The sequence below is a fragment of the Aquila chrysaetos genome, chromosome 2 (assembly GCF_900496995.4).
Source record: "Aquila chrysaetos chrysaetos chromosome 2, bAquChr1.4, whole genome shotgun sequence".
NCBI lineage: Eukaryota > Metazoa > Chordata > Aves > Accipitriformes > Accipitridae > Aquila > Aquila chrysaetos.
In genome coordinates this window covers 14,669,808-14,682,700 of record NC_044005.1, presented here as the reverse complement: position 1 = coordinate 14,682,700, position 12,893 = coordinate 14,669,808, and the positions used below count along the sequence as shown (strand labels likewise).

Sequence of the window (12,893 nt, the reverse complement as noted above, 5' to 3'; positions counted from 1 at the left end):
GTGCCTGCATAGTCTTTCTTTGTACTTGGCTAGGTGCTTCCTTTGGACGGTACAATACTTCTCTCTTTGTAAGTATTTAAGTTATTTCTTGTAAGAAATCATCAAAATCTTTCCAAAAGTGCAGACACAGTTCAGGCTCAAATAATCTCCTGTGTCTTGCAAGTTAGCAATTTTGTGATTTCTTTCCTTTTTTTCTTGCTATCTGTCATAGTTTCTCCCAGTTCTGGGCACTGTGTAGGGAGCAGTATTGAACCTCTTTAGAAAAGATTTCTAAAGTTGCTGCCAAAATAAAATGGATCCTGACTAATGTTCAATCCTAATAATTACTGAATTAAAATAGGTTGAATGAGCTATAGCTTTTCTTTATCTGTGAAGGTCACTACAGATATTTCAAGTTTCTTTGCTGAATCTGAATCTTAGTATCATCTCATCTGCTTTCTATTTATGTTTAAAAAAAAATACTAGCTGATGTTTCGGTATTGTCCTTCATTGCAATAGATAAACAGTAAAAACCACTCCAGTGTACATTGATATTCCTCCTACAAGAGAATGGGGAAGTTTCAAGATATATTTTCTGGTTTCTTCACAGCCATTGCAAAACACTAGGGATCCACAGTGCTTCCCCCCCTTTTCCTTTTTCTAGGTTCAGTTTCTCAGGAGCAGGGAGGAGAGGTGGAGTAGCTGTGCCACCGCTTCTTCATCTCACCCTGTTGTTCTCCCTTAGGCAGATTTCATCCGCAGTCACCTACCCAAGACTTCCATTTCATCTGCTTTTTGATCTAATGCGCCATAATGAGGGGGAGCGACCGAAAGCCGTCCTGCTACGGCTCAGAGCTTCCACCAAGACGCATTTGAGCCGCGCTCCAGAAAAGCCCCCATCCCTGCAGGAGTACGGCCGTAATGCAGCCCAGGGAGAAGACACCAGACCTCCAGACAGGCTGCCCTGAGGCCCCCGGGGTGTAAGTCATGGCAGCGCACAGCCTTGCTTGGGTTAATCTACCTTGTTCCTGGCTAATTAGCCCACGGGGAGCTTTGCAGTGTAAGGACAGGCTGTTTCCCAGTACTCGGGCTAGCAGAGGCGTTTGTAGCCTGCGCTGGAGGAAGCAGAGTAACCTGATGGTTCATCCGGCACGTTCTCCCGGTGATGGTTCTGTGTTCATGGGTGTGCACACACGTCACCCAGTAACACTCAAAGTGTGTTTCAGGCTGGGTTGTGACCGTGCAAAATTGAAAACAGTTTAAATTTGGTCTTATTTTTTCTTTTTCATTTTCTGGGGTATTTAGCACTGCAGAATGTTTCTTCCCGTGAGACTTTGCCTTTTTGCATTGAGCAAACACTCAGAATGGTATTGACAGTCTTTCCAAGACTATTCTTCACTTGAGAGTTATAAAAGCATTAAGAATATCTGGTTTTGTTAATCACAGGAGACAGACTCGGCAAGTCCTTACCAAAAATTTGAGCCTGGAAACCTCCTTCACATTTCTGACTATCCAAAGTGCCATTCTGTAACATCACAACAACTAGTGAAGCATTACATTTCACTGGATATTTCACAGTCCTGGAGTGGGAGAGACATGTGGGGGCCAGAAACTTTCGAGTTTCCTTCTTGATGTAGGCATTCAAGCCTTACATTTGTTTCAAGTTCAGTGTTAGTTTATACGTTTCTTCTGAGTTCTCATTCCTGCTCCCCTCAGCTGTGCCAATTTAGCCATTTGTGGTTTGGTAGGGTGAACCAGATCATGAAGTCTTTACACACGAAGACAGAATAAAAGAAAATTCACACTTTCCATACACAAAGGGTGTATATATAGGGTGGGAGCAAGCAGGAGGCTGAAAGATTGAGACAGTGCTCCCTGGCACCACCAGAAATGCTCAGGAAACTGTTTCTCCAGGGAATGCTATTACTATAAATTAAAATTTAGCTTTTACTGAGATGCTACTCCTGCTCTTCCTCTTACCCACTGCAGACCCTCCAACTCAGGCTTCCCAGTGGTTGCACTACAAAGTGCGTAGCCTAGCTGGTAGTATGGATGAGCATTTTTTAACTACTACCCATGATGCCTGTCCGGAAAAAGGTATTTTTCACCTGAGTTCATGATGGAGGTGTTTTTTTCCCCCTGAGTTATATATACTGTTGACCAGGAATTCAATACCTTTCTTCTCATCACTAAACCTCCCTTCCTGCCTGAATTTCCTGTGGGCTTTCGTGCAATCACCCTGATAGCAGTGAGGCTGGGCGTCTTTCATAGAATCACAGAGTCACAGAATGGTTTGGGTCAGAAGGGACCTTTAAAGATCATCTAGTCCAACCCCGCTGCCATGGGCAGGGACATCTTCACTAGATCAGGTTGCTCAAAGCCCCATCCAGGGTTGGGTCATCCACAACTTCTCTGGCCAAGCTGTTCCAGTGTCTCACCGCCCTCATCGTAAAAAATTTCTTCCTTATGTCTAATGTGAACCTACCCTTTTTCAGTTTAAACCTGTTGCCCCTTGTCCTGTCACTACAGGTCCTGGTAAAAAAGTCTCCATCTTTCTTATAAGGCCCCTTTAAGTACTGAAAGGCTGCACTAAGGTCTCCCTGGAGCCTTTTATTCTCCAGGCCAGTCCCTCAGCCTTTCTTCACAGGGGAGGTGCTCCAGCCCTCTGACCATCTTCGTGGCCCTCCTCTGGACTTGCTCCAACAGGTCCATGTCCTCCTTATGTTGGGAGCCCTGGAGCTGCATGCAGCGCTCCAGGTGGGCTCTCACGAGAGCAGAGTAGAGGGGGAGAGTCACCTCCCTCGACCTGCTGGCCACGCTTCTTTTGATGCAGCCCAGGGTACAATTGGCTTTCCGGGCTGCGAGCGCACATTGCCAGCTCTTGTCCGTGTGGTGCTTTATTCTCTGGAAACCCCTCGCCATTGAGTGCAGATCTTGTTTAGGTGAGCAATTCATTTCTCAGGCAGTAGGTGTCATTCCTGTAACTTGAGCTCTCAGTTTTCTTGTCTTTCTTCAGCTTCACATAAGTACCAGGATGGATAGACATGTTTGTCCTGGTTTCAGCTGAGATAGAGTTAATTGTCTTCCTAGTAGCTGCTATAGTCTTGGATTCAGTATGAGAAGAATGTTGATAACACACTGATGTTTTCAGTTGTTGCTAAGTAGTGTTTATGCCAAGTCAAGGATTTTTCAGCTTCTGATGCCCAGCCAGCAAGAGGGCTGGAGGGGCACAACAAGTTGGGAGGGGACACAGCCAGGACAGCTGACCCAAACTGGCCAAAGGGGTATTCCATACCATGTGATGTCATGCCCAGTATATAAACTGGGGGGAGCTGGCCTGGGGGGATGGCTGCTTGGGAACTAACTGGGCATCAGTCGGCGAGTGGTGAGCAATTGCATTGTGCATCGCTTGTTTTGTATGTTCCAATATTACTATTGTAATTTTATTATTGTTGTTATTATCATTATTGGTTTCTTCCTTTCTGTTCTATTAACCTGTTCTTATCTCAACCCATGAGTTTTACTTGTGTTTTCCTGATTCTATCCCCCATCCCATTGGGGATGGGGCAGGGTGAGGGGGGGAGTGAGTGGCGGCGTGGTGCTTAGTTACCGGCTGGGGTTAAACCACGACAATGTTTTTCTGTGATTTACTGGGGGGAGGTGGAGGGGGAAGCAAGCTGTGTAGAGAAACTCGGCTTAATGTAGTACTGTAGCGTGCCACAGGTGCAGGCACGGGTAGATGCTCCAGCAAGGAGGACATGGCAGTTTGGGTCTGGCTTTGCAGCGAGGCTGTTCAGGCCTGGTCCTTGTCGTTGTGGTGAGCTCCACAGTGCAGATATGCCGTGCTTCCTCGTCTGGTCTGCGGCTGCTAAATCCCTTAACCTTTTTGGCTTCATTTCTTTATCTGCTGGAGGATGACAGTACTTACCTGAGAGGGAATTAAGATGATTAAGTTGCTAGGTCTCAGTCTAGCATAGGATTTAAGGATATGCTTAAGTTTGGTCCTGTTGAAGTCCTTGCTTTGCTAGAATGGAGTCTCCTGTTCAAAAAGCATTTCTGAGGATGACAAGCATATTTATACTAAGTGCTAAGCATTATAGTAGAGTTCCTTGTATATTGCTGTCCATTCATTCCTTCCTCTTCTTTCTTCTTTTCCCTTTCCCATCATTTGCTGCTGCTTAGTCAGCATGTGCATTGCTTCCTCCTTGTGCTTCCTTCCTTTATCCCTCATCAGTAAGCCACTCCCTCAGTAACGAGGAGATCTAGAAAATACACTGAAATGGTATTAGCAAAAAGTAGGGCCATGGTCACCATAATCCCTTTAATTGCATGCTGTATCCTTTTTTTTTTCTGTAGCTGTACACAGATGAGGAGGTTGGCTGCAGTGATGTTGCATGGGTGTATGTTTGCATGCAGCAGGAACAGCTAAACACAACCAGGACTGTTGAATGCTCATGATAAAAGGTTAGCTTAAAAAGGTAAATTCAAGTGAAAAAGCTGAAATTGGAAATAAGTCTGTTACACATGCTGGATGAGTAGGAATATATCTTCGGCACTGAATAGACCAGCACTGCTCAATTTGTGGTTTGTGGTCCAGAGGACATCAAAAGAGAGTTCAAAAATGCCTACAAAAACCTTCAAAAATCAGAAACAAGGAAGTTAAAATCATCCACATATGCACATATTTTCATGCAGTTTGTATGTATGTACCCATGCCCATTAGCTCCTTACTGTTCTTATTACCTAGTTAAAATGTTTTTTATACTAAACTTATCATTTAATAAAATGACTGTGTTTTGTCTGTCACTCTTGTTCCCACCTGCCAAACAGTACTGGGATTTGAGATAATCTGTGAATTCCTTTTTGAAAAGGATTTGTGAATTAAAATGAGAGAAATACTGGACTAGCATATTTTGACAGAATGAGGTAACTTTAATATTCTGACTTTGTCATGAATTAGTGTTGAGCGCTGCAATACATTTGCATGCTAATCTTTCTGTTAAATAACTAAATACATCATCTAGGTGAATCTCAGTCAATTTTTGATCCCACAGCTGTTATGTTGAGAAGTAAGGGTCTGAATCACCCAAATAAAGCAGCCTTGCTATTCTCAGGCAAGTAATTTCTTTGACTAGACAGATAAGTGGAAGAGAGAGAACATGGACTTCTATATTCATTTTATCCGTATGCTTAATAAAATGTCCTATATCTGTCCCTGTTTGTTGTTTGTAACTCACAACACCGTCTTATGACTCCACCGGTAGCCCAGCGATGGATCCTCCCTATACCTCCGCTGGTGGCCCGGCGTTGTGATGGATCCTCCCAGAGCCTGACCTGCTGACTCTTGGCATTGTGTCTATTTGTTTTAATTGGCGTTGAGCTGTCAAACGCTCGTTCACAGCATATGAATCACATACAACTGCCACCGAGATTGCCGTGGTGAGTGGTGATCCCTGGGGCAGTCTAGCTCATCGCACACCCAGGAGCAGTCCAGAGCAGTGCCTTGCTCTATCTGCAAGTCAGCCTGGAGACGGCCATCCCCCTCCATCCGCGGGGATTCCAGCTGCCCACCTCTAATGCGGGAGGCAGGAGGAAAGCCGGCTGATGCTATAGCATTAAGGTCCTAATCTTGAAAAGCCTTGTACACATTCTTGACCTTATTACTGGGAACAGCATCCTTGATGTTTGTGAACCTAATGACCGTTGTGATAAGACCACTGACCGTAATAAATTTAAGTACATGTGCAAGTATTGACAGGATTGGGGTCTGATGGAGCGATGAAGGCTTGCTTCTTCATGTGAAGGCTGAGCTCAGCAGGGGAAATTTTGTAGCTTTTAGGAAGGGAGCCAAAAGCTACCCTACTCCTCTCCTGTGTATGGAAGTCCTCACTTTTAACATACACAAATAGGAACGTCAGCATCTCTTGTTTAAAATACTCTTCCCCCAAATGAACAATTATTAATGGAAAACCTGGCAGTAAGTCAAAAACAAACCCTGCCCTCAGAGGAGCGGAGGAGGCAGGCGGGTGGTACAAGGAGTAGGTTTGCTGAGAAGTGGTGGGGAACACTGGGGCTGGTGGAACTGGCCTGGTGAGGCAGGTGATCCCCTTTTGGGGATTCATGAGCAAAAATGGAAATAAGTGAACAGAAAGATGGGCATTGTTTAGCATAACTGAGGAATGGGGGGGGGGTCCCACTGGGCCTGTCATGTTGACCCCAGGGAACGCCCCTTCGTTTTGTGGTCCTCAAGATGTTGCCCAAGGATGAGCTGCAAGGGCCTGCTTGTCTCTTCTGTCCTGTCTTGCTAAACAAAAATAGTGCCAGAACTGCGTGACTGCAACTCTTTGCAGGATCTCAAAAACCCTGAGCCAGCATACTATTTTAAAATTTCATGGTATTAAATATGAGAGTGTTACAGAAATAGCAGAGGGGAGACTGAGCCAGGCAGCAAGCTAGGGAAGATGGAAATGAGTTTGGAAGAGCAATAAATGCACACAAGGACATGTCTCAAGCTATGAAGCTTGTTTGGAGGTGTGTGGGGCGAATGCCTCGCATCGTGCATTTAGCTGTCCTGAGTGTGGCGGGGGCTCTGGCGTCGGTACTGGTGCGGGTCCGGTTTAGTCAGTGCTCCCAGTCTGAAAGCAAAGTGGCATTGTTTTCAGCTGGCTCCATCCCCTGAACCGGTTCACCATGGAGCTGTGTAAATGTCTGTCAGCATCACACCGGCAGCGGTGCGGGGAGCGGGAGGGAAGGCTGTAGTGGGGCCAGGGCGCATCGGGGCAGCCCAAGTGGAAATGATGCTCCATGTCCGACCCTCCTCTTGGTGGTGACTTCATGCTTCTGGGAGCTCAAATTTAAATCACTGCACGGTCTGATTAACCCAGTGGTTTGCTAAGGATTTCCATGCTAAATTGCTAAAACAATAGTCCTTCTTCCTTACTCAGGAATGCTTTCTATGGCCTCTTATTCTTGACACTGGTCTGCAGTCTTTGATCTCTTTGGTCAGTCTGTCACTGCAGACTTAGTTGCACCCTGATACCAGCTGTCATCTGTTATTGCCATCATGGTCTGTTCATCATCCTTTTGCTTTGGAGGTTTGGACACCTTTTGTGACCCTTAAAAGATGATAATCCTGAGTGGACACCGCAAAACAAACAACCCAGCTAAAGGTTCCCTGAGCAAACATTGTAGAGGTATCCTTGGGTATTAGAGGTTATGGTTAAGCCTGACCTTGCTGGAGTCTTCACCTTCTATTTGAATGCAGTGGGATTATAATCTAATATCAATTTCCATCTCTGATTCCCCAACACCCATTTCAATATGATAGGCCTGAACTGCAGTTCAGCTTCACAGATGGTACCTGCATCGCAGAAAATATCAGATGACTAGTGCCCTAAATACGACAGAGTGCATTTGTCTACATATCTTTATATACAGAAAAATCTCTTTAATGGTAAAAAGCATAGTCATGTAAGAGGAATGCGAATGGAGTTTGCTAGAAGACGCAGTGGTGACTTTTTAAAGTGTTGGAGCAGGGTAAGCAAAATTAGAATATGACCTTAAAACTGTGAAATAAACATGACAAATGACTTTAACACATCTGCCTGAAGAAGTGGGCTTTTATGATTTTTGTTATTTTATTAAAATCAACTTTGATAGCTGCTGTGTTTTCCTAATAGTACAAAACACATCAAACATTTTAGTGGCCTGCTATTTAAAAAATAACCACATCAGATGCCTCAGTTTCCTTCAGGACATGCATTTCTCATGGCTCATCAACATCTGTTCAGATATTGCAAATGCAGTAGGATGGAGAGGTGAAGACTTGCAGGGTTTGATTCTCTCTCCAGCCTCTGGGCTCCAGAGGAGCTATAGTAAAGATGGAGAGACAGGGGAGAGCGTTCATGGAGAGTGAGCATGCAGCAGCCCTGCCAACCTGTCCTCAGCAGGATACGCAACTTCTAGTACCCCTTTCCTGGGAATGAATTCATTGACAGCTCAAAACTGTTGGTTTTGGGCGGAGTTCTCCAGCATCTCTTCTGCTGTCTCTCTCTATTCTAAAGCTGTCTGCACAAGGATGTGAAGGAAAACTAATCCAAATCACCAAAAATGTGAATGTAAAGTAAATTTGGTAAACTAAATTAAACCATTATATATATTCTCTGATTCAGCATTCAAGTGACCTTAATTTGATTAAGCTTAATTCACATCAAAGTAAATTATACTAAATATGAAATAGGGTTGATTTAATTAATAATGAGTGTGTCTGCAGGGATGTAATGTGGTTTGATTCATTACAGAAATGTTAATTCAGATTACCTTTCTAGAGTTTTCTCATGTAGATAAACCCTACAGGACAGTTTATTAGTTATGCCTAAACTGGTATAACTGTGTGTTTATTACCCCTCGCTCTAGAAGGACCTTCCCACCACTCTCCTTGTGTGGGAATTCATGAGCATTTTGTTGTGGGATGTCTTGTTCATTTGTTAATCCAGCTAAAGCAAATTCATCAGTTTTCTGTTGGATTAGCCAGCTTTTGACCTGGTTTGTGGCTGCGTGGTGCTCCACAGGCTAAAGGCAGGAGTGTGAATGTGTGATCAAGGTGGAGAGGGTGGGGACTCGTTTCACCTCTGGTCAACCCTTTTTTGTTTGATTTGCTCAGTGTTTAGGTACAACTGTCATGTATTACTTGGCTGTGGCTTGTACTGTTTTCCTTTAGCTTTTTGTCTCCTTTGTGCCTATGTAGGACTACAGCATGTACCTTCTGAATAGCCATCACCTAAGTAGCTTGTGCTTTCAATATACACAAGCTCTACTGACCCACTTTCTTACTGCTTTTCTTCCTCTTCTGTCCATGGCTTTAAAGTTCTGTGAGTGTATTTTTTGCCATATGGTTATTATAGGAACGGATACATTATAATTGCAAAGACCGGATAACTGGAATGGCTGCAAGTTTTTGCATAGGTTGTTTTTAAGGACTTGTTTTGTTTTCAAAGGATTGTGAAAAAAAAAAATCCTATTTCACAGTGCTGTGCTTCAAGTGTAAAATAAGTAGCAGAACTGAAGCACCTAATAATTTTCAACAATTTGCCAAGTTGAAACTATTGGAGAGGCTTCAGGAAAAGAATAGATAATAAATACAAACTAGATACAGCAAAGTTGATCTAATTCCATAGCTTTTTTTTTTTCTTTCTTTCTCTGAAGCTGAGTAAACTGGTATTTGAAAAATAGAGAGATGACCTGAAACCTGGCCTGAACTTTAACATGAACCCTAACTTTGATGCAAAACTGTCTGAACTTTGGGAGGCTGGAAGGAATATAATATTGTGCTTCAAAATTTGCTTGAAATCTATCCCCAGTGTACTAGGAAATGCTGGCTGTCCCTGTTAGCATCTTCACACCTAGTTTCAGCCTGCACAAGGAATCACTCCAAAATAGTGGCCAAAGGGGTGCTGTCAGCCTCTAGAAGCTTCCTGTGATTATTTGGTTCATTCTGTCTGGAAACCAGGCTTTGAAACCACCGAGCTGTGCCCATCTCATCCTGTTTTAATATCAGCACACCCAGACACATAAACAATGTGCTTCTTCATGAGGCGATGAAAATCAATGAGGCTTTGAAAAGACATGCTCTTTAAAGTCATGGCCTTATTTGGGAAGTTGCAAGAAGCTTGGCTGTCACAAGAGAATATTTTGGCTCCGTGACAGTTTCCTTTATACGGTTCTTCAGCGAGGAATCTCCTGTGTTTGTGCAGTGATAACTTGCAAGTGTTGCGTGCCTTTTTTCCCCTCCCCAGGAATATTTGCTGGAGGAGAACTCGGTATGTTGGTCAAAAGAGGCCAAAGACCCCTTTGGACCTCTGTCTGGTCCAAAGTATGTAGAGAAAGCGGGTTTTCAAAAGTAAAATGAAAAATTCCTGGTATTTCTGTATTCCTGAGCAGATTCACATATGTTTTTATTATAATTATGTCTCTATACCCTTTTTTTTTAACTACTCATTTGTTGAGTGCTACCTTCTGTTTATGTAAGTGTAGGATTGTTTAGGAATAATCTAGTCTGCTATCACCCTTTTGTTCCTTACAGTCCTTGGGAACATTTCCTTTATGTTCCTGATGCCTTGGAAACTGTGGTGGGTTAAAAGAGCCAGCATGATAAAGATAAATAATAAAGTGAAGGGAAGGCGTCAGACAGAAGCATTTTAGACTTGGAGTTGTATGGGGAGAATGAGAGAGGAGAGAGAAGATTATCACAGCAGCATTTTGAAATGGTTTCAGAAGAAGTAGTTGAAAGAGAAAGAGGGCTTAGAGAAGAAAGTTGTGATTATAAGCTAAAAATCACTGTGGATGTTGCTGAATCCCCTGTCCATATGATAAACCAGCGGAATATAAAAATATTGCGGAGACTTAAGCCGCACAATTTAGTGAAGTCCTGAGGGAAGAGGAACTCCAGGCCACACTGATGTTGGAGACCTGGGGCACAACGATGAGCAGTGCAGTATGGATCTGTCATGACACTGATACCAGAAAGGACACCCTCGAGCATCAACAATACTGTTAAATAATAAAGTTTTTGGAGAGGTTGAGAGGTCAAGGGACAGAAGGTGAGGTCAACACACTCAGGTTGTGGGACTAGTATCTATCCTTCAGATTTTATGTCCCACAAAGGGTACAAAATATCCTTCTCCCCAGGATATCGGATCCTCTCCTCAACTGTCTTTACCTTTGACCTGTTCTTGCCGTTCCTGTCCTCGTACTGACCCAATATAACATTTCAGCTCTTTTCTGCTTTGCCCAGCACCTTTCTGTTTGTGAGGAGGGGAGGAGGCAGCTGTACAGGCTGATCTCTGTCCCCAACCCTGCACCACTACAGTGCCAAAGGTAATATCCAGCTAGAGCTGTCATGTCTTTGGAGAAAGGGCAGGTGGTGAGCCTGGAGCAGAGGCAGCCCAAGGGTCCAGCATTGCTTGTATTTTCCAGGCACCAACACTGTCTGATAATACTCATGTCACTTAATGTTGCGCTCATCTAATAGCAGCCTGAGGTATCAAAGAGTGGTAGTGCCCCTGGGAGCGGATGGGAAAGCAAGATACTTGTGACTTAAGAGAGCTTGAGCTATTTGCAGCTGATATGGGGAATGCAACTAGGAATGTGAGGCTGGAAGGAGCAGGCGTCAGGTTAGGTGGATCTGCAGTGCTCTGAGATAGAAATGTGGGTTCAAAATGTGGAAGAATAGTGATGCCTGTCTGTGGCTGGAAACTTAGTAGAAATTTTGTGAGCAAGGGGAATAAGTTTTGGATAGTATTTGAGGTTTTGTGATGATGTCTCACTTTATGAGTCTCGGGAATTCATTTCCAGAGCCTTGCTACTTCTGTATTCCCTTTCAAGGTCACTGGCATGCACTGACTGCTCTGTAGCTTCATTCATTAGAAATTAGCTAAGCCAGGATTTGACTGGGATGTTCATCTGTGATGACCTGACCATTTCTTTCAGGGAGTCATTCATACTTGGAAAGACAAATGTATCTTATGTTAGAGGACAGGTGATTCTCACCTCTCTTTGCCTCCAAAGATGAGGGAAGTAGGATTTGCCTCATGAATAAATATTTAATACTCAAAGATACAAGTCAGTTGTTAAATCTGAATTGGTGCCCAGTTCCATTTCAAATGATCTAGAGTACCCAAGTGATGGATGTGTGGCTGATGGCCATGACTTGTGGGACACCAGAGCCCAGCTGGATGCCAGACACTGTACATGTGCTTGGACACTTGGGTTTATGCAACTGGTTTGAACCCCAAGCAATGCCAGGCATGATGGCAGCGAGACTATGCAATGTTTCAGCGGTGAGCACTGTTGGGAGGAAAAAAGTTTCGTTTGCTGCTGTTTGCTCTGAGGTTTGGTGTACAAATATCAGTCAGTGGTTCTAGAGGCAAGACCGATCTGATTGCAAAACTCGCTCCTGATTTCCCCTTCTGTCCTTTCCTAGTCCTGTACACCTACTTTGTGCAGTTTTGGGTTGGACAACAGTGTATCTCATTGCTTTTCCCAAGGTTGTGACCCGGTTGTGAGACAGACTGGGTGTGTTCTGCGTGGCTGGCCTGCTAGTCTAGCCTGGGTGATGAAAAGGACCCAGTCAGCACAGGTAGGGAGGCAATAGGTGTTGTACTAAGCTTGATTCATGGTAGTGTAGGGCAATTTGTACTACTGTTCCTTACTTGGCTGTAAAAATGCTACTAGCTCAACTGTAGGTAGTTAATCACGGTTGTATAGCCTAAGTAGGTGTTTCTTAAAGATAGACTGAGAAAATGGGATCATTCAGTTGAGAAATGGTAAGCCATGCAATTATGGCTGGGCAAGTAGCTTGTATGCGTGACCTCCTACTCTGCTTTCCCTCCCGAGCTCTCCTGGTTTCTTCTGGCTGCAAGAAACATTGCTGGGTCTTGAACAGTAGTGGTGGATAGCCAGGGCTTGGGGGCCGCTGGGGCGGGTTGCAATAATGGTTTGATTTGTCGAAGACCTCCCTAGTTCGGCCTGTGCATTGAGCAGAGGTCTGGGAGTTGGCAAAATGAGAATTCAGACTTTGTCATTTACTTTGCTACGCAGCTGTGAAGCAAGCAGCGTGACTTCCCTCACTCTTCCATTCCCCACCTCAGAAATCTGGATCTTATTAGCTAAGTCACAGGAAAATTAGGAGAGGTATGGAAAATTCTGGATGTAGAAAGCAAAGCAAGGTGCCCCAAACACGGGGTCTGTGTTACTGTTTTGCTGCTTTATGAATGTTAGTGCTTGTCCTTTTGTTAGGAAACTGAATGTCATCCCCACTACTGTTGGAAACTGGAGAACTGATGATGTTCAGATGATGTGGGGCCCTGAAAGCTGCCCAGCTTAATGGATTGTGTAAAGGCTTTTGCTGTGATGCC

General features: G+C 44.1%; 1 protein-coding gene across 3 annotated transcripts in view; it reads left to right on the top strand.

Annotated features, from left to right (window-relative positions):
• The first annotated feature begins 885 nt into the window (after positions 1-885).
• EVL (Enah/Vasp-like) overlaps positions 886-12,893 on the top strand; it is a 155,453-nt gene continuing 143,445 nt past the window's right edge. For all 3 annotated transcript variants that reach the window (XM_041118546.1, XM_030041116.1, XM_030041091.1), the window contains exon 1: positions 886-959. In XM_041118546.1, the coding sequence (XP_040974480.1) occupies positions 901-959 (59 nt within the window). In that variant the 5' untranslated portion in view covers positions 886-900. The remainder of the gene's footprint in view (positions 960-12,893) is intronic.